This window comes from Camelus bactrianus, chromosome 22, assembly GCF_048773025.1.
Source record: "Camelus bactrianus isolate YW-2024 breed Bactrian camel chromosome 22, ASM4877302v1, whole genome shotgun sequence".
In the NCBI taxonomy this organism is placed as follows: domain Eukaryota; kingdom Metazoa; phylum Chordata; class Mammalia; order Artiodactyla; family Camelidae; genus Camelus; species Camelus bactrianus.
In genome coordinates, this window is record NC_133560.1 from 29,491,231 (window position 1) to 29,515,305 (window position 24,075).

Below are 24,075 nucleotides of genomic sequence, written 5' to 3' on the forward strand. Positions count from 1 at the left end.
AGTATTTACTAGCAGCAGAAAGGACCTTATGCCTTGTTTGCTTGTTTATCTGTATTTCTTCTAGGCTGCCACCTCATTGAGGTCAGGGATTTGGTTTTGTTCATTCGTGTATCCTTGTGGCCTAGAACAGTGCCTTGTACCCAGTAGGTGCTCAATAAATACTTGTAGAGTGAATGAATGGAATATGGGAAGGGATGGAAACTCAAGTTTCTCTTACCTGCTGTACCCAGTGCTGCTGGTAGTAGCCACTATAGCCACCAGGGGGCGTCCGAAACCAGGCAACCAGGTAAGCTGGGCAGCCTCGGTTTTTCCATCCTGCAAAATGGGAACAAGGACAAGCAATGGGGGAGGATGGGAAAAAAATGCTGCCCCACCCAGGTCCCTCCTCTCCATTCCCTGCCTATCTCCTTCTGCTCCCCATTTGGCATCAATTTTTTTTAAGCTTTTATATTTTTGTTAAAGTTTACATACTCGTGCACTTTAAAGAGTCACATTATCATGCAGGTTCTGTTGAAATTGGCAGTGACACTGCCACCCCAAGATTTCTCAGAGGCACCCCCTCTTCAGCTTCTTTAAAGTTAATTGTGTAGATGTTCACGTCTATCTCTCTAAATATTGAGTGTCCTCTTGATTTTTCAGTTGTAATATTGACTTCCTGCCAAGAGAGATTCAGAATCAACCCTGAAGTTGATCCTTTAAAATTTTGCTTTGTTTTCAAGATTCTCACCACTGATCCAACCCCCTATCCCTTCTCCAGTTGTCTGAGCTAGTGGTTCTGAAACTCTACCAGGCATCTGAATTGTCCTGAGAGGCTCACTGAAAGCCAGATTGTGGGTCCTTGCCCTCTGAATTTCTGAAGCAGGAGGGCTGGGGTGGGGCCCGAGAACTTGCATTTCTTTCTTTCTTTTTGAGAATCTGCATTTCTAACATGCTCCTGGTTGATGCTGGTGAAGGCAGGTCCAGGCACCTCACTTTGAGAACTACTGATCTAAATCTCCTCTTGAGACAGATTCGAAATGAATCAGGAGTTCTATCCATGGCATGCATCCAAAGAACACCTCCTGGAGCCTTTTTTTAAAAAATGGTGGCAAAATACACATAACATAAAATGAACCATCTTAAACATTTTGAAGTGCACAGCTCAGTGACATTAACACATTCATATTGTTGTGCAACCATCCCCACTATTCATCTCCAAAACTTAATCATCTTCCCAAGCTGAAACTCTGTCCTTATTAAAAACTGACCCCCCATCCCTTTCCCCAGCCCCTGGTTCCACCATCTATTTTCTGTGTCTATGGATTTGACTCCTCTGGGTCCTCCTGTGAGTGGAATCAGACAGTATTTGTCCTTCTGTGTCTGGGTTATTTCACTAAGCATCGTGTCCTCAAGGTCCATCCATATTGTAGCAGGTGTCAGAATCTCCTTCCTTTTAAGGCAGAATCATATTCCATTGTGTGAATGGACCACATTGTGTTTATCCATCATCTGTTAATTCCTTGGAGCCTTTTGACCCCCCACCTCCGGATGGGCTCAGTTCTGACAGGACACAGCTAATCTGTGGGAGGCCTGCCCCCAATCCTGGGTTCTATTCTCTACATCTTCCTTTTTCTCTGTCTCCCTGTTTTGATGGAGAACATTTCAGATGCATCTTTCTAACCCCTGGGTCTGCCTGAGGCCTACTTCATCTTCCTGATCCCCTGTCATCCCACCACCAGGTATCCCAAGGCACAGTCTTGTCAACCTCCTGATGACCTCACCAGCACCCCAGACAGTGATGAGGGGGTCATGTGTCTGGAGTCGGACAGGCTTGGGCAAAAACTTTCTAGCCCCATCCCTCACCAGCTGGGTGCCCCCATTCCTCCACCTGCCCCCCAGCAGAAATCATTAATAATGAATAAAATTACTAATAGCAACACTTATTACTCCCCAAACCATGACCTCAGAATGAATAACTGCCTAACCATATCATTAATAAATTCACCATTAGATTTTAATGACAACATATACGCAATTATTATTCTTAATACAGTAGGTAAACGCGCTGATTCACTGCACTGTTCTTTGTGTGATTCTGAGCATGTGGCTTCAGCTCCCTGAGTTCCTGTTTTCTCATGTGTAAAATGGGGATAATAGTTTCCATCTGGTTGATCAATATTATCAAATATTTATTGTCTTCTAGGTGTAAGGTTCTGTGTTAGGTACTGGGAATATATTAGTAGTTAAAAAAAAGAAAACAAAAAATAGTCCCTAACTTCTGGAGATATTGCCTGTAAAGGCTTTAGCACTGAGCTTGGCACTTAAGAATATTATTATTATGTATGATTTTTGATATGTTATACATGGTGCTATCTATCATAAATAATGTCTTTACATTACCTACTAATACTGCTTATCATAATACCATATTACTGTTTGTTTAATAGTAACATTAGTATGTCTATCATAATAATATGACACAATTTATAAACCGCGCATAATAATAAAATTAAAGTTATTTATTATTACATAACTATTACTTATGTTAAACGTATAGCATGTGTAGTATAAACGTTATTTTTAACATGATAATTTGTTAACTGTAATTATTACTTATGTTTATTACATATAATAATGCTGTTATGGACCATAGCAACGTTAAGTGATGGGAATAGCGCTGCCCTTCCACCCCCTGGGCGCGTGAGGGCGCTCGCGTCGCCCCCGGGGCCCGGGACGCACGCAGGCCCCGCCCCCGAGTCCCGATTGGCGGCGCGCGCGGTGCGCAGTGGCGCAGCGCCCGGCCCCGCCCCGGGCCCGCCCCTCGCTCCCTGGGCCCGGCCCCCTCCCTCCGTTCTCCAGCCGGCGGCGGTTGTTGTTCAGCGGCGGCGGCCGCAGCCGCAGCTCGGGAAGCACCCTCTGGCCGCCCTCCCGCCCGCCCGCCGGCCGGCAGGCCCGCGCGCGGCCATGGAGCTGGAGGTGCCGGACGAGGCGGAGAGCGCCGAGGCGGGGGCCGTGACCTCGGAGGCAGCCTGGGCCGCGGAGAGCGGGGCGGCAGCAGGTAACGGTTCGGGACCTCCCTCCCTCCCTCCCCGCTCCCCGGATGGACCCGCCTGCCCCCCCACGCCGGGGCCCAGTGGACCCGTCCTAGCGCTGGAGGGGCGTCGGGACCCGCAGCGGGAAGGCTGGAACATTCCACTCGGGGGCGCTCGCGGGGGGGATGGAACGCCCCACTCCGGGGCCGGGGGACCCGGCGTCCGAGGGAGGATAGAACGCCCCGCTTTGGGGACTCTGGGTGGCGCCTCCTATTCCAGGAGTCTTAGGGGGAGCCGCCAGTCTGGGGTCGGGGGTGGGTGCAAGGCCCCATTCTGGGAGGCTGTGGGTGGAACAACTCCCTTTGGAGCAGGCCGGGAAGGTGGGTCCTCATCTCTGGCGGGGAGTGAGACACCCCCCCCCCATTTAGGACGCGCGGTGGATGGGTGCACTGCCTCCTGCTGAGGGCGCCTGGGGACGACATCCCACTGTCTTGTCAGGGGGCTGCTCTACATGTGGGATGGTGAAGTACCCCGTTCCGGTGGGGGGCCCTGCCTCCAGGGGGTGACGCTGTCCCAGATGTGCCCCGCTGCCTGGACCCATTGCTCCGGGCCACCCACCTTGCTGATAACAGCTTCCGGACCTCACCCCTTCCCCTCCAAGCAGTCACCCTATAGGCATATCTTATTGGCTGGGAAGGGCAGGGGCTGCTGTGATGGAAGTGGGGTTCTTGGAGGCCGGCTGGGTCAGCCTCCTGACTGCCTCATCTTTCTTTGTGTAAGTCACCAGACCTGGTTTCTAGTGCACTGGTCATTCCTTCCCTTTCTGGGCCTCAGTTTACCCCCCTATAACAGGAGGGGGTTGGGGGGATGACATCTCCAGGCACCTTCAGTGCCAGGGCTCTGCAAGCAGGTGGGGAGGAGGAGCCCCCAAGCCTTCTCCCTGGATAGTGGGGGCTGCCTTAGCTGTGTAGGGCTCTGCTTTCTCATGCCCTTCTCCTTGGCGTCCCTCTCCTGCCCTCAGGGAGAGCAGGTTTGGGAAGGGAGGCGGCCTGCCTTTCCCTGGGACCGTGTGCAGAGCCCAGCCACTGCCTAGAGGGATGGTTCCTTCTTGGTCAAGGTTGCAAGCTCCCAAACAGGAAGTTTCCAGACCCGCCGAATCCTCAGTTCCCCCGAGCCGCCCTCACCAGGAGAGGCCCTGTAGACGCCCATGTGGGCGTCCATGCTCCTTCTCCCCCGGCCTCCCGAAGATTCCTTGGCAGCCAGGGAGCTGCTGTGCTGCCTGGGAGCTGGGAGAAATGTCTGGAGAAAGAGCCAGAGCGAGTGCGCTCCCCACGGGGCTCCGGAGAACTCCCACCGCTTCCTTTCACGCTGCCATCTGGAGCTGCTGGGTAGATGACCCGGTTCAGCTCCACCACCCGGCCCTCGTGCCCTCATTCTTTGCCGGCAGGTGGTGCCCTGCCTGGCTAGCACCCGACATGGTGGAGGGACCCAGTTGCAGCCCTTTCTCAGCCCCCTGACCTCCGCCATCAGCCTCTGGCCTGGGTTGGGCAGAGACAAAATACCCTAAGATGCAGTGACCACAAGAAAGCCGCCCAGCAGACATTTGTCTTCTCAGGGGCTAGGTGATCTGACTGAGGGCAGATAAAATCCCAGGCCCTGGCTGTGGCTGGGTCTGAGCACAGGGCCCTGAGCCGTAAGGGCCCGGCCCTTCCTGCCTGTCCCCAAACCCCAGAAATCTGACTCCCACGGCCAGTCGCTCATTTCACTCTCCTTAGGGTTAATAGCTGCCTCCCTTTCTCCGAGTTCGTTTCTGTTAAGTTTGGGGAAGAACTGTCCATGCCTTTCCTGCTCGCACGGCCTTGTGGACACACAGACGGGTCTGCTTGTTCACCCCGTGGTTCCGTATGACACCCGGGTCCCAGGGCCTTGGCACTGTCGACGTTTTGGCCTGGAAAATTCTTTGTTGTTGGGGGGACCATCCTGCGGGCTGGAGGTAGGGTGTGGAGTGGCATCCCTGGCCCTACCCCCTCAGTGCCAGGAACACCCCCAGTTGTGAGGACCACAGGTGTCCCCAGACATGGCCACGTGGCCCCGGGGGGGCGTAGTCGCCTGAGTGAGGGCTGCTCTGCATACCTCTCGTTCTGTAGCTTGCTTGACTTTTATCTGTAATGGGGATTTTTTTTTATCCACACATCAGTATCAGTTTTTTTCTTCCGAGAGAATGCAGTGCCGTGGTTAAGAGGGGGGAACCCCTTATCCTGCCTGGCTTCCACTCAGTCGCTGTGTGACCCCCAAAGGGCAAATGCCTTGGTCTCTCTGAGCCTCAGTGTCCCCATCTGTCAAATGGGGCCACGCTGCCAGCCTTGCCTGGGTTAGCACGTCAGCACATGGCGAGCACGTGGTGAAGTTCAGCACTTTAGGCATGAGCCTTATGGATGCAACCAGCCTCCTGCTGAGGGAGATCGGGTTGTTTCTGGAGCTGCCTTTCGCTGTCACAAGTCATGACGCAGGGGACATCTTTGAAAGTGGGCCTGGAGCTGTGGTGCTTTGATTTCTAGTGGTTGGCGTCCCCGCCTTGGAGTGATTGGGTCAGGGGCAAGCAGACCAATGCCTGGTGGCTTTCCGGAAAGGTCCGGCAGGGGCCGAGAGAGACCGTCTGTCTCCCCACATCATTGCCAGCTCCAGATGCTGTCGGCTTGGTCGTTCTGGCCAACCTGATGGGAGGTGAAATGCATCGTTGGTGTTTAGAATCCAGTTACTTTAAATGCCTGGGCTCCCAAGGCCTGGCCCAGGAGGGCCTGATGGGTTCTCTGATGGTTTTGGGGACTGTGTTGGGTGCCTGGTTCTGAGGGGAGAATCTTGGGAGGGCTGGAGTCTTGGACACGTTCACAGGGCCCCGGTGGGGGCCCACGAGCTGCGTGGGCTTTGGCCTGCACTGTGGCCTGGGGTTTATGAGCCATTTCTCTCCTGTCCTTCCTGCTTCCGTGGTATCTCAGTCCAGTCAGCTTCATTCCTGACCGACCCCCAGCCCCTTCCCGTGACTAACCTGGAGGCAGATTATTTTGGCTTTGCCTTCAGAATGGACCCAGAATCCAACCATTTCTCCCCAGTCCTGCCTCCACCTGGTTCAGCCCCATCGCCCTTTGCTGGCCTGGTCCCTGTCTCTTCCTGTGCTCCCTACCGTTCACTCCAGAAGGCTCCCAAGAAAGCTGACTCAGGCCCCGCCTCTCCTCTGCCCACAGCCCTCCAGGGCTCTCACCTCCCTCTGAGTAAAAGCCCTCCCCTCCGCCCACAAGGCCCTGCATGACTTACCCCACTCCCCTCCCCGCCCTGCCCTCACCTCCTCCCTCTTCCATCACTCGCTCTGCCCCAGGGCCTTTGTACCTGCTGTGCCCTCTGCCTTGAGTGCTCATCCTCAGTTTCTGTGTCATTTGCTTCCTTAGCTCTTTTAAGTTTTTGCTTAAATATCTCCTCTCAGTGAGGCTTCCGTGACATTTCAGGGAGGCCTGAAGGAGGGACAGGAAGCCAGCACAGCCCAAGCAAAGGCCTCCTGTGCTTGAAAAGCAGTGTGGGGGCCAGCATAGCTGGGGCGGGTGGGGCTGAATCACCAGAGGCGTCCTCTGTAGCTGTGGGGGGATGGTAACCGGGGACTGCAGCATCCCTCGGCCCCTTGGGTTAGTCAGCCATGGCCTTTGAAGGCAGAAAGCTCCCAGTTCAGATCCTGCATGGCCACTTTAGTGATGCGACAACGGGCACTTGGGCTGGCAGCCTCAGCGTCTTCATCTGTGAAACTGGTGTGCTGACCGCATTTCTTGTAGGGCCTCGTCGGGCAGATTGGCCTGTAGAGTCTGGAATGGTGCTGGCGTGGCTGGCCCCACGTGGGAGTGGCCAGCTGAAGGGACCAGACATGCGTTTACACCTCGTTTTGTCCTTGAACAGTGCCTGTTGGACATTTATCGAGCACCTGCTGTGGGCTGGGGCAGCGGTGCAGGTGCCTAGACGCCCTGGCTCTCAGATTGGTGGCGGTCAGGGTGCAGACAGCGAATGAATAAACATGTGAGACGAGTTCAGCTGACGGTGGCCCCAGGCCTGTCCCGCCCCCGCCAGTTTTTGTCAGGAATGATTTTTTGGCACTTGGCCATGCACTGTCGCTCACCTGTTGTCCGCAGGGCCGTCCAGCTATAGCAGCAGAGTTGAGTGTTGAGACAGAGACCCGTGGCCTGCAAAGTCAGAAATATTCACTGTCTGGTCCTTTATGGAAAATGCTTACCAACCCCTGAGTCAGACCACGCTGGCCCTGGTGAGCTGCAGACAGCAGTGAAACAGGCGTCATGGCCACAGGGAGTGACCAGGGCCTGCTGCAGCCGATGGTCGGGGAGCAGGTGATCTGTGGGAGAAATAGCAGCCCCGGTCAAGCATTCAGGCAGAGGGATCAGCCGTGCAAAGGCCCTGAGGTAGGAACGAGTGATTCATTAGAGCCACAGAAGAGAAAGGGTAGGGAGCCTGAGGCAGGCAGGGCCAGCCCCATGGGGCCACAGAGACCCTGGCCCTACTTAGGTTCTGGTCTGAGTCCAGTTGCTGGTGCTGGCGGGTTTAAGCAGGACAGTGAGTCACATTTTATAGAGAGCGCGCAGCTGCATGGAGGGGAGGGGGCTGTGGGGGCAGGCGGCCGGGTAAGTGGGGCTGGGGACCTGGACGGGGCTCCTGAGAGGGTGGAGGGAGGTGAGGGAGATGAACCCTGGAGGGTTTGGGCCTGCATCCTAGGGTTGGGGGGGTAGATGTGGGGAGGGCCCAAGAAGGAGCAGCCTGGGGGTCCAGGCTCTGGCAGGCTCTTGCTGATATGAGAAAAGGGAATCTGGGGGGCTGCCCGGGGCCCCCAGGGCAGGTAGAGTCTCATGGAACCCTGGGCAGGGCAGCCCCGGGCTTGTACCGGCTCAGCCCCACCTTGGCTGAGGACTTTTGCCTCTGAGCGAGTGAATTGAAGAGGGGGCAGCAGGGTCTGAGGATACGGCGGCGGCGGCGGCACAAGGAGAGGTGAGACCTGCACCCCCTGGTGGCGCGCATTCAGTGACACCTGTGTGACCTGGGCCTTGCCCAGCCGGCATGGTGGCCCAGATCCCAGGAGGGTCTTGGCCCCAGGCCCCTGTATTCCCACAGCAAGCCGCCCCACCTAGCCGCGTGTCCCCGCTGGTGACAGTGCAGGTCGAGACCCTGCTGAGGATTTCCGGCTGTGGCCAGCTGGACGGCGGGGCCTGCCGGGGGGGTGGGGGGCGTCCACGTGGGGGGATTACTGACTTCGGGGATTAGCCGTGGGGCCTCTGCATGGCAGTGCCACCAGGCTCTGTGGAGGGGTTGGGGTTTGGCCTGAGGGGCCCCCAGTGCCCGGGCCAGTGGGGACCTGGCCTCTGACTTTGGCTGAAGAGAGGGGCCCCCGCTTTTGGTCACAGCTACTCTTCTGTCTGAGTCACCCCTGCCTCTTGCACACACATGGCCTTCACCCTGGTGGCTTGGGGCTGCCAGGCCCAGGTCGGGCCAGGTGCTGGGAAGCCAGCCCAGACCAGAGGGGCCCAGCCCCTGCGTGTATGCTGGGGTGAGGGTGTGGTGTGTGCAGACAGTAAAGGGTGAAAGGAGAGAGATATGAGACCACAGGGGAGGTGAGTGCCGTGGAGAAGAGCAGAGAGGGGGACACAGCGGGAGCTGGTGGAGGCCAGGAACTCAGGAGGGGTGACATTTGAGCGTAGATCTGTAGGAAATGGGATATGCAATGTAGAGATGTTGGGGGAGGGTTCCAGGCAGAGAGGGTTCCAGGCAAAGGACACAACCTGTGCAAAGGCCCTGGGGCAGGCAAGTTGGAGGAACAGCCAGGAGGCCCGAGTGTCTGGAGCAGAGTGAGTGAGGGGGAGAGAGGGAGGAGGGGAGGGCAGGGAGGGGACGGGGCAGGTCCTGCAGGGCCTTGTGGGCCTTGGGGAGGACGTGGGCTTTTATCCCCGGGAAGGTGGGAGCCCTGCAGGGCGGGGCCTGACTCAGGTGCTCTCAGGCTGCTTCTGGCCGCTTCAGGGAACAGACTGTGGTGGCAGGGTGGGAGCGGGACCTGGGCAACGGGACAGCGCTGCTCCTGGTGGGTGGTGGTGGGGCTTGGGCCCCAGTGGAGGCAGGAGAAGTGACTCAGAGTAGATTTTAGGAGCAGAGTCGACAGGACTTACTGAAGGATTGAGTGTGGGAGAGAGAGAGAGGGAAATTGAGGGAGTCTGAGCTTGTGGCCTGTGTCCCTGGAAGGACAGAGCTGCCTCGGCTAAAACGGGGGACAGGGCAGAGCAGGTTTGGGGGATGGCTGGGCACAGTGTTAATGTGAGACAGGAGACATGGGTCGGGGCTGCAGCAGGACCGAGTCGGGAGCTCAGGGAGTGATGGGCAGGCAGTCGGGGATAAGGAGCTCCCCATGCGGAGTGATGATGTCCTGCCGAGCAGCTGATGTCCGTCCCGGGGAGATGGCTTAGTGCCCCCGGAGATGGTATTTACAGTGTGTGACCAGGTGAGGCGACGAGGGGGTGGGCATAGATGGAGAAGAGACCGGGTATGGGGTCCCAGCAGCCCCGGGACGGGAAGTGGGAGGCTCGTTGGTGAAGCTGGATCTGAGACGGGCCTTCCTCTTGGGGCTCCTGTGAGGATTAGAGGGGCCAGTGCGTGAACCGCCAGCACAGGGCACGTGGGTAACGGGGCACCGCTTGGGCTGCACCATGTGCCCCGGCTCTGCAGGTGCTGGGGGCAGGGGTCTCTGCTTTCCCTTGGGGGCAGCACAGTCACCTGGTGTCGAGCAAAGCTGGCTGTCTCAGGGGTCCCCCTGCCAGCTGGCCCTGAGCTGGGTCTGTGGGGAGGGCACTGACCTTGGCTGGGGCTCCTGCAGGGCACACAGGGAGCGCAGGGCGGGATCCCTCGTTTGGCGCTGGCAGCCGGCTCTGGGCTGCGGGCTGGGCTCTGGCTGTGCCTGCCAGGCTTGGGGGGCCGTGGGCCTGTGTATGAGCGGGGTGGAGTGGCCCGGCTTGGTTTGCACAGCAGAGGTGTGCTCAAAGGCAAGTTGCTTGTGATGGAGGAGTTGGCTGACTCAGAGGGACAGTCCCCAGGTCTGCAAGGCCCCCGAGATGTCAGCGCCTTGTAAAATGCAGGAAATTTGGACTGTGATTAGCCCAGTATCAGATGAACGGTTCCTTCCGGTGAGGGTGAGAATGTAGTGCCTCGTCCATTTCTTCCATCTTTCCAAACTCTTGGGCCCAAAGTGACATCTCAGCATAGTTGCAGCTTTGATGTTTCATAATGGGAATCAGAGGGAAAGGTCTTCATGTATCTTTTCCTTTTTAACTCTTCATCTTTGTTTTATTAAAAATGTATTCCAGCAAAGGGAGCAGAGAGGAACGTGAGGAGAAAGGACTTGCCTGTCCAGGTCACACAGGGGCTGCGGCTGGACTGCCCCACCCTGACAGCCCTGCACTTTGTCGGAGCTGGAAGACAGAGTGCTCGCCCCGGGAGCCCTTGGCGCCTTTGCTCCCGTAAGCTCTTGGGTCCCCGTTCCGTCTTGTCTTGATTGCACGCTCACAGACCCCCTTTCACCACTCACCCCCTCCTGCCTTTAATCTTACACATCTCGGAACTCTTACCTCCTTTCCCTGGGAACTGTGTACTAATTGTATCTTTCCCATTTTCAGCCGAGTTACCAGTCTTTTTCTTACTGATCTGTAGGAGCTCTTTATATATTATGGAAAGTTGTTGTTGGCTTTTTTAATCCAAATAAGTGCGAGTAGTTTTTCCCCATCTTCTCTGACGATGGTTGTTGATGCTGGGCAGGTTTTTACGTGGTCACATTTATCAAGCTCTCTTTTTATGGTTTCCCAGTTTGATGTCATGATGGAGAAGTCTTCTCTGTTCTAGGTGACAGTTAAATTCTTCTAGTATTTCTATAATTTTACTCTTTTTTTAACATTTAAATTCTCGTTATACTTGGGGTTAATCCTGGCGTAAGCTGTGCGAGGGTTTAACTGAGCCAGGTTTTCTCAGGTGGCTCAGATAATCTGCTTTCCTCTGATCTGAGATGCCACCTTGATTATAGACCAAATTCCTGTGTGTGGCTGGTCTATTTTGGACTTTGTCTTCGGTTCCACTCATCTGCCGCTGTGCTCATGCAGCAGGCATGTCTCAGACTACAGGTAGTAACAAGCTTCCTGTGCGAGCGCGGCAGCCGGGCCTGCCGCTGGCGGCAGGTGGACGTTTGCTCCTGGCTCCACCCTCCATGTCTGTGGGGCTGTGACTGCCGCTCCGGGTGTTTTCCTGTGCCTGTGCATACCTGTCTCTGTGTGTGTTATTATTTCTTTAACATTTTATTTGGAAAACTTTGAAGCCTGCAGGAAGTTGCAGGGACCTTGTGGCGAACTCCCCCACGTCCTCTGCCCTGGACACCGAGGGATGGGGGACACGGGGGCCAGGCTCCTGTGAGCCGCTGTCACCGCACTGTCACAGCCGGCCCACCACAGCCTCATGTGACGTGCGCTTCTGTTTAAAGACACCTTGTCTGCTGTGGGCTGTGGATTCACTCACACTGGGCTCCTGGCTGGTGGGGCTACAACTCTTGCCTGAACCCAGCTCATCTGACACTTGCATTTTCTCCGAGAGGATGGCACCGCCCGCCCGCACTGGAGACCCCGGCCAGTGTACGGGGTGCTTTTTAGATACAGAGTCACCCACCAGAACACAGATATGCAGGAAACGTGGCACTCAGGAGACCACAAAAAGGACACCTGTCGGTGGTCCGAGGGCTGAAGGAGGAAGGCCGGCAGCAGCTGGTCAGCCTCGCTGGGCACGTGCAGGGGAAGACACTCCGCTGCCCGATGTGGGCCTGGGCTGTCCGGGACACCCTCACGCCTGTTGGTTACAGGTAATCTCGCCAGTAAGTAGATTTGCAGACGTGGAATCTGTGCATCCTCTCAACAGAGATGCTGCCTGAACCAGTTACAGGGACCACGTGCGAGAGGCAGAGCCTCGGTGCAGCCCATGCTCAGGGCTCACAGTTTCATCAGTAACCCAGCTGTCCTGGACCATAACTTCTGTCCCCTCTGGGATTCAGTCCAGGGTCGCACAGAGCACTTGCAGACGCGGGGTCAGCGGGGCCCTCCGAGGGCCTGAGACTTGGACCAGCCTCCTTCCTGAGCTGACGGTCCCTCTGTGACCCTGGGTGACCCTGACCCTGCCACTCGAACCCTTCCAGCTGTGGAGCCACTGAGAATGCACCTGATCGTCCTCTGCCCTTTGGGCTGTCTCTGCCTAGAGCCTTGGGCCCAGACAGGTGTTTGGCTGTGCTTGTGGCATGAATGGTGAAGGTTCTGGAACCTTCTTTCTCTTGGGGCTGTGGAGCCTGGATTAACCCCCACCCCACCTACCGCTGCCCCCTGCCCCACCCCTGTCCTCTGCAAGGCTTCCTATTTACTGCTGTGGAAGCACGCACCCTGTGCAGTGAGATCGAGCACCCTCCCCTCCAGCCACGCGGACCTTTCTCTGCTGTTCCTGGAAAGCGTCCTATCTTGTCACCACCGGGCCTTTGCATGTGCTGCTCCGCCCTTGGAATTCAGCTCTCTCATGATTTTTATTTTCTTTCCCCTCCTTTGGAAAGCTGCTATGTGTTTATGGCACAAAATAGCCTGGCTCTGCCCCCAGGCCCACCCCAGACACCTGTGTCACCAGCCTCTTGTGTCTCCATGTGAGGCACTCGCTGTGCACAGGTACCCTGGTCACACACCTCCTACCGTTGTGTTTGTAAGATACAACGGACCTCAGAGACACTGCGGGCCCCATTCCAGACCACAGCAATAAAGTGAGCATCTCAGTAAAGTGAGTCACGTGGATTTCTGGTCTCCCAGCAGATATAAGTTACACTTACATTGTACTGTAGTCTGTTAAGTGTGTAACAGCATTGTGTCCAAAAAACAGTGCACATTCCTTACCTTGAAAATACTTGATTGCTAAAAAATGCTCACCATCACCTGAGCCTTCAGAAAGTAATCTTTTTGCGACAGCATCAAAGATCACTGACTGCAGATCACCGTAACAATATAATAATAGTGACAAGGTTTGAGGTTTTGTGAGGATTACCAGAGTGTGACGCAGAGACACACAGGGAGCAGATGCTGTTGGGAAAATGGCGCCAATAGACCTGCCCGATGCAGGGCGGCCACAGACCTTCAGATTGTGCGCTTGTCATCTGAGGAGGGGCTCTCACAATCTGCAAAGCACAGTGAGGCCAGGTCTGCCCAGAGGCCTTGTTCTGCACTGAGACTTTTCTCTAAACATTTCTTTTGGGTTGAGATGTAATTCCCATGCCGCATGTTTTCACCTATTTAAAGTGTACCAGTCAGTGGTCCTCACTGTATTCATAGAGCTGTGCGACCATCACCACAGGTTTAGAGCATCCGTCACCCCAAAAGGAGACCCCGCCCCCATCAGCAGGCACCCCCACCCCTGCCCAGCCCCTGACAGCCAGGAGCCCCCTCCCTGTGTCTGGGGACTGGCCTGTTCTGGACGCCTCACGTCCATGGACTCACACACTGCGTGTCCTTCTGTGTCTGCTTCTCTCCCTGAGCGTCGTGCTCTCAGGGTCCATCCACGTGGGAGCGGGTGTCAGGGCTGCTCTCCTGGTCACGGCTGAGCGACGCTCCAGTGTGTGGAGGGACATGTGGTCTGTGTGTCTATCATCCATCGATTGATGAACGTTTGGGGTCTTTCCACCTTTTGGCTGCTGTGAATCGTGCTGCTGAGAACATTCAGGAACAGCCTTTGTGTGGACGTGTGTTTTCATTTCTCCTGGGTGGGCGCTGGGCAGTGGGGTTGCCGGTCAGGTGGAGCATCTGTAACCTCCTGAGGGGCCGCTGCGCACGGTGCCCTCCCCGCACCTGCTCCCCAGGGTGGGGTGCCTTGCGTGGTCCCGCTTCGCCTGCCCTGATGGTTAGTGGTGGCGAGCGCCCCTGTGGGCTTGTTGGCCGCTTGTGTATCCCCTTTGGAGAAGCGTCTGCTCAGATCCTTTGTCTCTTTTCCAGTTGGGTTAGTTTTCTCTTCATTGTTGAGTTGGAGGCGTTCTTCCTACATGCTGGATGCAAGCCCCTCCTCAGACGACAACCCGCAAACATCTCCTCGATGGTGTCCGTCCGTCCAAGCCCAGGCGTCTTTACTTGGATGAGGCCCCGTGTCCCTTTCCTGCGGCCGCTCGGGCACTAGCTGTCGCAGCTGAGACACCTGGCCTGACCCGAGGTATGAGGGTTTGCCCTGTTTCCCCCTGCGAGTTTCACATTCTCAGCTATGATGTCCACTTAGATTTGTGATGCGATTTGAGTTACTTTCCTGTGCACTGAGAACAGGACCCTGGTGTCTCTCCCCGTCAAGTTGTCTCGGTGCTTTTGTCGAAGCAGGCCGACTCTGTCTAGGTCTGGGCTCTCAGTCTGTCTGTTCTGGACTATTCCACTGGTTACCAGGTCTGTCTCAGCCAGAGCCACGCTGTCCTGGTGACTGTTAGCTGTGAAGTGAATGTAGAAATGGGGACACATGACTCCAAATCTGTCCACGTTTTGCCCTTACTGTGTTGAGTCTGGCTGACCCTTGGCCGTGTCCCCTGGCTCAGAGCTGCCATGTTCCTGTAACGGCCTCATCCTGTTCTGTCATGTGCTTCTCACTCCCTTGTTCAGTGCTCTCGTGCATGGTCCTGCCCCACGACCTTTGCACTGGCTCCCCCTCTGCCTGGGAGGCTCTGCTGGCTCCCAGCGCAGCTGGTTCTTTCCCATCTCCTTCCCTTGATGTGGCCGTGGCTCAGGCTGGAACCTGACCATCTGGAATCACATCCATCTGTCCCCACTCTATCCTGGGTGGCCTCAGGCAGGTGACCCGGCTTCTCTGAGCCTCAGCTGCCCCGTCCGTTCCATGGAGGGCTGTTGGCTGGGTGAAATGAATCAGGAGCTCTGGCCCCACCGGGCAGGCCTGGTGGACATGGGCTCTTGATGACTGTGCCGCTCTGGCTGGCCCCTGGGGTCTGCCGGAGTGTCGAAGCTGGTGGCTCGCACAGGCCCGCCGCACCTTCAGGCCCTGGCCCTGCACCTGGCTGTGACTCCTGGGGCCCCCACAGGAGACGGGTGTGGGTGCTGGTGCCCGAGGCCTGCCAAGAACCTGGCACCTGCTCCCTGGGCTGTAGCAGGAGATGTGATTAGGAGCAGCCATCGGAGGAGCAAAGGAATAAAAGAGAAGGTTGAAACCAAGCAGGGGTGTGACTTTTAATAAGCGGCCTCAGCCCATGGTCAGGGAAGGCCTCTCTGAGGAGGAGGTGATGTGTGATCCAGGCCTGGATGGTGAGCTGGGGAAGAGCGTTCTAGGCAGAGGAGAAGTATTTGCAGAGGTCCTGGGACAGGACTGTGTGAGGAGGCCTTGCGGTGGGAACACAGTGAGCAAATGGAGGGGGAGGGGAGTAAGAGGAGGAGGAGTGGGCCAGGAGGGTTCTCCATCTCCATCCACTCTCCTCTCAGGGGCCGTGTGAGACCCAGCTAGCATCAGTTAGCTATTGCTGTATAACAAATCGCCGCAGAATTTCATGGCTTAAAACGGGAACAGACATTTATCATGTCACACTTTCTGTGTGTGTGTAATCTGAGGGTGATGTAGCCCCAAACCCCGCGGCTCCATCCCTCACAAAGTCGCAGTTTCAGGCTGGAGGGGCTGCTCCCAGGATGGCTCCGTCTCGAGGCAGTGGGCTCCCCAGGCCGCCTGGGCGTCATCCTACGTGGCAGCCATTCCCTGGGAGAATGCGGGTGTCTACGGCCCTGCTCTCACGGGGCTCCCATGGCCCCGGCCGTGAGCAGGGCGCGGGCACCTGGGGGCCCCACCGCAGTAGGCAGCTTGTTTGTTCTCAGGGCCTCCATTTCCTCTTCTATAAAATGGGGCGATTGTAGCACTTGCCTCACAGGGGGGAGCTGGGCAGTCAGCACCTGCCCTACTCGGAGGGGCCTCAAAGTGCAGGAGCCCCTGTGATGTCCCCGGGGCCCGGACTGGAGGGTGACAGCGGTGGCCCGCGGCTTGCTGGAACCCAGTGCATGTCTGCGGCCCGGCCCAGGCTGCCGGGGAGTGAAAACGCATCTGGGAGGAAACCTGGGCCAGGAAGCCTCGCACGTCAGCCCTGAGACAGCGCGCGACCCTCCGCCCGCCCCGGCGCCGTCCCCGGTGCTGCATCTCCGTCCTCTGCCAGCCCCTTCCCGCGTGCTGGCGCCGGCGCCCGGGCTTCCTCTGCCCGACCCCCAGGCGGGGTGCGGCCCCAGTAGGCAGTCCCAGGCCAGTGGTAGAGCTTCCTTGTCCTGGGGCGTCGCGGGGGGGCAGCAGGAAAGAGGGGCCCGTCTGCCCCTACGAGCAGGCGCCTGCCCGAGGGTCAGCAGCGAGGATGGCAGTGCCGAGACAGGGAGACCGAGTCCTCGGGGCTCCCGCAGCCCGGCGAAGCCGAGGCCCGTCACCGCGACCTCTTTAGTCTTGCTGGCTTGCAGGCTTTCTCTGTGAGGGGCCGGGCGGAGGTGTGGGAGCTGGTTCTGCTATGACTGTGAACGAGGAGGGTGCAGCCATGTGCCAGTAAAACTTTAATTATAAATACTGCCGTGGGGGATTTGGTCTGCAGGGCAGGTTGCCAGCCCCGGACTTAACGTATATCCCCCCCCCCACTTCTCGTCAAGCAGCATGAGTTGGGTTTCTGTCTCAACACAAAACATCCTGATACCCCTTCTCTGAGCCCCAGTTTCCCACTCTGAAGAGGAGAGATGGGACGGGCGCTGCTGGGACAGGCCGGGTGGAGGCACCATAGGGCGTGCTGGGCATTCAGTCCTTTGTCTGACGTCCAGCTCCAGACGCATGTGGGCTGTGTTCCTCACTGCTGACCCCGGAGGCTCCTGGTGGCACTCGCCCTCAGGTTCCTCCATGCAGCCCTCCAGGGTTTCTCGCTCAGCAGATGCTCACAGAGGTCCACTCCATGCCCAGCCCTGGGCCAGCGCAGGGGCACCCAGAGGACAGGGAGGAGTTGGGAGGGCACTGGAGGCGGGTTGCAGCGTGGCGTGCTGGAAGGAGAGGTCCAGGTCATCAGGAGAGGGTAGAGCCAGGACTACCTAGGTCCCAGGATGAGCATGGGGAGGGCTGTGTCCCTGCAGGTGTTCACCACCCAGAGGCGAGGTGAGGAGGTGGGGGTGCAGGCAGCGGTGTGTCCCATGGCTCAGGGGTGGACTTGAGAGACCCGGAGCTGGAAGTGTGGTGGGCTGGAGGGAGGGAGGGGCCAGGCCAGGCAGGTGGTCCTGGGGAGAATTGCCCAGGACCCCAGGAGCACGGAGAAGCCCCGAAGAGCCTTGCGGCTGGGTGGGCTCGTAGTAGCCCCGTGGCATCTCCAGGCGGCTGCCGAGCAGGGGCAGGGCTGGCGAGCCGGCCCGGGTGTGGACTGGACGCAGGCGCTCCTCACCCCTCACCCCAGTGCCCGAATCCTCGGAGGAGCCGTATCTGCCCCCGGTGATGGTGTGGACTTGGTGGGAACGACCCGACCAGGCATGTCAGTGCCCAGGGCGGAGCAAAAGGTGGTCACCAAACACGAGGGGAGTCTGTGCTTCGTGCCGGGCTGGTGCCGGCCCCGGCAGGGACTCTGTCCTTGAGCCCAGTGGAGGTGGGGACAGGCAACCAGATGGCTGCAGGGCCCCGGGCCAGGTGCAGGGAGCACAGTCAGAATGTGGCTCCACCCAGAGAATCAAGGAAAACCTGAGAAAGGGCTTCAGAGGAAGCTGGTTGCTGTGCAGATCAGCCACGCGGCTCAGGCCCTCCTGCGAGCTGCCCTCAGGGGCTCAGTGAGCCTGCAGGGCCCCGGGACCCCCGCAGCTCCGCTCAGCTTACCCTCTGCTAGGGAGACACCCCACCCCCGCCCACCCCAGGGCAGACTTTCTCCTTAATTTCCTCCTAAGGATTCGGTTTGGTCTTTTGCTTTTACGTCTCACCCTCCAGGGCTGGTTTTTGAGTGCAGTGTGACGCAGGGACCCCGGGGCCTGGCTGTCTGGGCACCGGGAGCAGCCGCTCCCCTTCCAGGCCCCCGGCCGCCTCGTCCCGCACTTCAAGGGGGTTGCTCTTGGCTCCCAGCAGCCAGTCGGTCTTCCAGGAAGAGGCTGTGGCCTTGGCCCCGGAGGGCAGCCACGACTCCCTCCTCTACAGAGGGCTCTGGAAAGGGACCCAGGCAGGCAGGGATGTTACTCCAAGGGTGAAGGCTGCGTGGCTCCCTGGGGACATCGGTGTGAAGGGATACGAGGCTGGAAACGGGACAGGAGGATGTGAAGTGGGCCGTCCTTGCCGAGGGCCCGGGCTCAGGGCCGGGTGACTGCGCCCCTGGGGCCAGTAGGGGAAGCACGTGTGCTGACTGCCCTGCGATGCTCCCCCTGCGTCCTGCCTGCACCTGTGACCGTCCTCAACCGGACTGGCCAACTGAATGTGTGTGGTGAGCAGAAGCAAGTAAGCGGCGCTGTTGGGAACACTAGCAGGTACGTTTGGGGACTGCTTTGTATGTCCAGGCGCATGCTGGGCCCTCCGGCTCCTCTCCGCACCCTGCGAGCTCAATACCGTTCAGCGTGACCGGCGTGTAAACTGGGCTCAGGGAGGCTGAGACTCGGCCAGGCTGGGAGGGGTGCTCCCACGTGTCTCGTCGAGAGCTGGCACCGTCCTGCCTCTGAGGACATGGAGCCTGAGGGGTAGGCTGCCTGTCTGACTCTGAGCTCCCTGGTAGCCAGAGCAAAGGGGGAGACTGGACTGGTAAAAGCTTAATGCCGAGAAAGGAGATGCTGTTTCTTGGTGCTGAGACCTTGCGCGTCTAGATGGCTCGGGTTGATGAGACGCCTTTGCTGAGGAGGCACCCTTCCATTTGTCCCCTGTGCTGTTGTGTAAACGGGGCAGATCGCGTGGCTGCACGGCCAGTTCTCCAAAGGCCTGGCCTCCTGGGAGCACGTTTGCACCCAGGGCACTTGTTTGGGCCTCTGTGTCTCCACCAGCTGATGGTCAGGCAGCCAGAGGTTGGGGAAGGGGCTTGCCCTGGAGCTGGTGGGTCCTGTCAGGCTCTGCATCTCCCACCCCTGGCTACCAGGGAAATCTCACCCCACCACCCCCAAGGCCTGTGGTGGGGGAGTAGTAATACTGTGTCCGCCTTGAGCCCTCCGGACCTCTGCTCTTCAGCCTCCCAGCTGTAAGTCGCCCAGTGATGGTTTCCTCCCAGGGACGGCGAGAGGGTTGGAGGCACGGCTTGTGGGCACCAGCCCAGCTCGGAGGGTGTGGATGTGTGGTAGCCTTTTATTACGGGGAACTTGAAACAGAAGACAGAGCAGGCAGGATGGTACAAGGGAATGTCTTTTTATCATGAAATATTTTAAATACCTAGAGAATAATATAATGAACACCCACTACAGGCCCTGCCCCCACCCACACAGCTTTCTGGCCCCGCTGGCACTGCTGATGTTGGACTGGCCCGTTCCCTGTGGGGCTGTCCTGGGCATCCCTGCCCCCACCCACTGGGTGCCAGGAGCCCCCGAGCCCTGATGACCACAGGTGTCCCCAGACATGGGCCAGTGTCCCCTGGGGGTAGGGTCGCCCCTGGAGGAGAACCGCCCCTGGGTAACTCCTTGCGACCCACATGCCTGGCCTGGCCTGGCCTGGCCTCTGCCGGGCCTCCTCTGACCCTTCACAGGAAACGTTCACTGACCCCTGACTTCAGGGATGAACTTGAAAAGCTGTGTTTAACCTACCCGGGAACACGCCGGTGTCTGTTATCTCACCCTGTGGTTTCGGGGTGTTTAGATTCTTTCCTCGTGTAACGTTAATGTTTCGACACGTAGCACTTGCCCCACAGCAGCCCCGGGCCTGGGGAGCGCTCGGGAGTTTGAGCCAGTGAGCGCGTGAGGAGTGGGTCGTTGGGGAGAACTTTGCATTCTTTACTTGATTCCATTCACCGTCCCAGATGGTTCAAAGTGATCAATGCAAAGCCACAAGAGAAGAAATAGATATCCAAGAGGCAGAAAATGGTTCATATGAATCGAAGAACAGTTTTTGGAGACTTGCCCTCTGTATTGAAGTTCTCGACCGTTGCCCGCGTCCTCTCACTGTGAGGCCCAGGCGCTGCCCCACGGCTCCAGGTGGTCAGCGGGTGGGGACTTGGAGCTGCTCGGCCATGACTGGTTCGGTGACTCACTGAGCACCTACTATGTGCTGGGCATTGCTCGAGGCTTCAGTTGCCACGTCCATGTGCTGTCTCCCAGGTGTGTCCAGCCACACCCAGGGTGCCCTTCCTGAGCCCCCATCTCTGTGATGGGGGTCCCAGCCCTGCTTCCTCCCACAGCGGGGTCTCCTCGTCCTGGCTGTCCCCCTCTGAGATCGCTCCCCAGTCCATCCCCACCTCCTCATCCCAGCCTCCCCCACCCCAGCCATGCAGCCTGTGGTTATTGTGCTCCTACTGTGTGCCAGGAATCCGGCTAGGTCATGAGGAAGAGGCTGTGGTCAAGACAGTGTGGTCTCTGCTCTCCGAGGAAGGAGCAAGCCAGTAAAGAAGTCAGCTTCAGACAGTGACATGTACCACGAGGGAAATAAAACAGGCCTGGTAGAGGGTGCGAGGGGCGGGAAGGGGCTGGCGTGGTCAAGGAAGGTCTCTCCAGGAGGAGACGTTCAGGCTGAGACCCAAGTGATGGAGGACAGGAGCCACCACATGGAGATGTAGGGCTAGCATGTCCCAGGCAGCAGACACAGCAAATGCAAAGGCCCTGAGGTAGGCACGTACCCTCTCCAAGGTGTGGTGAGCAGGTATGTGTTACAGGAACCTGGGGCGTGGCACACGGGTGCTCAGTAGTGTCCACTACTGCCTGCGTGGTCACTCACACTCTTTGGGTGGAATCTGCTCCAAAATGTGTTTCTCCAAAGCTTGCAAACACCTGACATCAAAGGTCAGAATTCCCCTTTAACCTGGAGGAAAAAGATTTTGTTAAAAAAAAATTTCAACTGTGCTGAAAAGTTGAAAGAATCGGGCAGTGGACGCTCACTAATTACCGCCTGGATCCTACAGTTGACATTTTCTCTACTTACTTCATCTGACCGTCAGCCCAGCCATCACTCATGCATCCCTCTCTGATTTTTTGGGTGCATTTCAGAGTTGCAGACATCAGCACACTCCACCAGAAACACTTGAATATGTGTATCGTTAACTAGAGTTTGGTATTTTTCAGCATGTTCTTTGCAGTGTTAACAGCTCTGATCAGCTATTAACTCTAGACTTCTTAGCCTTCCTTGTCATAATACTGGCGCTGTAGGTCTGAGATAATACCAGAACATGGAAGCCTGTATTTCTGTCGCTGTGTGGTGTTGACCCCAGATTCACACCTATTTCTGCGTCACACCAGGTGTGACCCTGGTGAAGGAAAGGTCAGCAGCCCCCTTGTAAATAGTGTGTTGACCAGAGAGGTCATCCAAATCTGACAGGTAAAGATTAACTCAAGTGTGAAACCGGGGCCAGGCAGACACGTAAGAGCAGGTGGTGGGTGCAAAGGGCAGAAGCTCCCCGGTCCTGCCTCTTCCCAGCGTGCTTGCCGTGTGACCCCCAGTGAGTCGCTGGTGTCCATCTGGCCACCTTGCTTTGCTCCATTTAATTCAGTGGTTGGTCACTTGGATTTTGTAAAATTTTGTCTTTTTTTTTTCAGTTTTCATTCTTTTGATTTTTTCTTGTCTTGTGGCACTGGCCTGCGTCCCCCTGCAGTGGTAGCGCTCACAGCCGCGCTCCTTGTCTTGTTGATATTAATGTGTTTGCCTTAAGTGTTTGTTTTGATCTTGTTTAGGGTAAAGCTAGTTCCTACTCCACAACCCACCCCTGTCCTTTTAATTTTTTCCCCTTTCCTCTAGTTTCTTAGAAGTTTTTTGGACATGGCATTCATGTTGAGTCTTGTGGACTGCTTTTCTAGATTCTGAGATGTGATCATAGGGTTTCTCTCCTTAGACTTTTAGGGTAACTTCTTAAGTCTCCAAACTGTGTTTCCCCTTCTGTAAAATAGTGGTAGTGAAGTGACCTATCATTCAATCAGGGGGCGTCTGCCCCCAGTGCTCGCAGGTGCCCTCTGCTTGCCGTGGTGGGAACAGACCGTGTGGGGCGAGAGCACGGGTGCAGGCAGGTGAGGATGCTGGCCTTGTGTGTCCAAATCTGCTTGTTTTTCAAGAAACCGAGGTTTTTCTCCAAAACACTGTGATTTTGAAAGTTCACTCAACTCACATCGACACTGTACAGCAGAAAGAAAGCCCACGTAGGGGGTTCCCAGTGGCACATAACCAGGGGACGCACTCGTGGGGCACAGGGCTGTGGAGTCCGGGGCGCCTGCATTCAGGCCTGTTGCTTTCCTGTGGGGACCATCGGCCTCAGGTCCCCGTGCAGACTGCGGAGGCCAGTCCCCGTCTCATCCGGTCAGTGTGGAGTTAGGGGCGAGTGGGGGGTGTCACGGGTGCTCTCAGCTGCGTGTCTAAATCCTTCTCCTCTCCGAGAGGTAGAGTTTTCGGTGTGGCTGCCTCTCCAGCCTGGGGGTGGGGTTAGTCTGAGGGGCAGGGCCCGTATGGCGGGGGGCAAGATACGTGCTGTCACTGTCGTCGTAAACATCTCATCTGAGGGTTTTCAACCACAGGGGCCAGTGCAGACAGTCCCACCTGGGCCACCCTGCCCCGGGACATCTGCGGCTGTCACGACCGAGGGGAGGGGCCCCTGGCATCAGGGGTGGCGGGGAGGCTGCTCCACGCCCCACAGCGCCCAGGATGCCCCTGAGAATGATCTGGCGCCCATGACTCCAGTGCTGGGGGGCCCGGGTTAGCAAATGGAGCCCCCACACTGCTCAGGTACCATGCACCTCCCTCCAGGGAGGAGGGGCCGAGGCTGGTTCCTCCACAAGGTTCGTCCGGGAGGTGGGGGTCCCTGGCAGTGACTCCTGTCCGGTTTGGAGGCAGCCACGTGGACGCTGGATCAGAGCCACATATCCTGGGGCTTCATCTTGTGTGTCTAAACTTCACTCCTCAAGGGGGGATTTTGACTGTGTTTTATGGATGTCTTGTCCAGGATGGGTTGGAAATTGAGGGAAAACCTGGTCCTTCCCTGCAGTAGGTTGGGGGAGCGCCAGCCTGCAGGGTGGGCTGCCCTTCCTGAGGTCAGGCACCTCCGTCGGTCACACGACCTTGTTTCAGGCGTGGGGAAACCGGGGCTGCTTTGCAGCATCCCAGCTGCCGAGGGGCGGGGTCTGGAGCTGGCTCCGCAGTACGCACCCGGGCGGTGTCTTGGCAACAAAAAGGATTCATTCTTCAAAAAAAAAATTTTTTTAATATAGTTCACATACCATAAAATTCACCTTTTAAAATGCGCTATTGAGTGGTCTTTATTATGTTCACTTTGTTGTGCCCCCATCACCACCATCTAAGTCCAGAACCTGCTATCTCATCCAAAAGAAACCTTGTCAGCAGTCACCTCCCCCCCCCCCAGCCCCTGACAACCAGGAGCCCCCTCCCTGTGTCTGGGGACTGGCCTGTTCTGGACGCCTCACATCCGTGGACTCAAACGCTGCGTGTCCTTCTGTGTCTGCTTCTCTCCCTGAGCGTCGTGCTCTCAGGGTCCGTCCGTGTGGGAGCGGGTGTCAGGGCTGCTCTCCTGCTCACGGCTGGATAATCCGTCATGTGGGCATTTTTAATGCTTCCTTGCGTGTCAGGAGTCCGAGTTGGACGGAGCGGGTAAAGTGCTCACCCCTTTCTCCCGTCCCCAGAGTCGTCCCTGGAACTGGACCCTGTGTATTCCTTTTAGAACCACTCTTAGCATGGAAACATGATACCTGCTCTGGTCAGCTGCTGCTCTGTAACAGCCACCTTAAAGCTTTGTGGCTTCAAACAACACACATTTGCTTGCGATTCTGTGATCTGGGCTGGGTGCGGCCCGCAGCGTAAACTCCCACAGCTCAGGCCTCCACAGGGGTGCCAGCCCCTCTCCCCCAGCTTG

The 24,075-nt window shown here is 57.3% G+C and overlaps 1 protein-coding gene across 15 annotated transcripts in view; it reads left to right on the top strand.

The window, feature by feature from the left end:
- Positions 1-24,075, top strand: part of PIP5K1C (phosphatidylinositol-4-phosphate 5-kinase type 1 gamma) — a 61,177-nt gene that overhangs the window by 2,490 nt on the left and 34,612 nt on the right. For 2 of the 15 annotated variants that reach the window (XM_074351117.1, XM_074351114.1), the window contains exon 1: positions 2,821-3,037. The exons of 1 other annotated variant lie outside the window; for it this stretch is intronic. In XM_074351117.1, the coding sequence (XP_074207218.1) occupies positions 2,944-3,037 (94 nt within the window). In that variant the 5' untranslated portion in view covers positions 2,821-2,943. Of the gene's footprint in view, positions 1-2,819; positions 3,038-13,319; positions 14,298-18,030; positions 18,572-24,075 lie in introns of those variants that run through there. 12 more of the 15 variants (XM_074351115.1, XM_074351111.1, XM_074351119.1 and 9 more) reach the window with 10 other exon arrangements.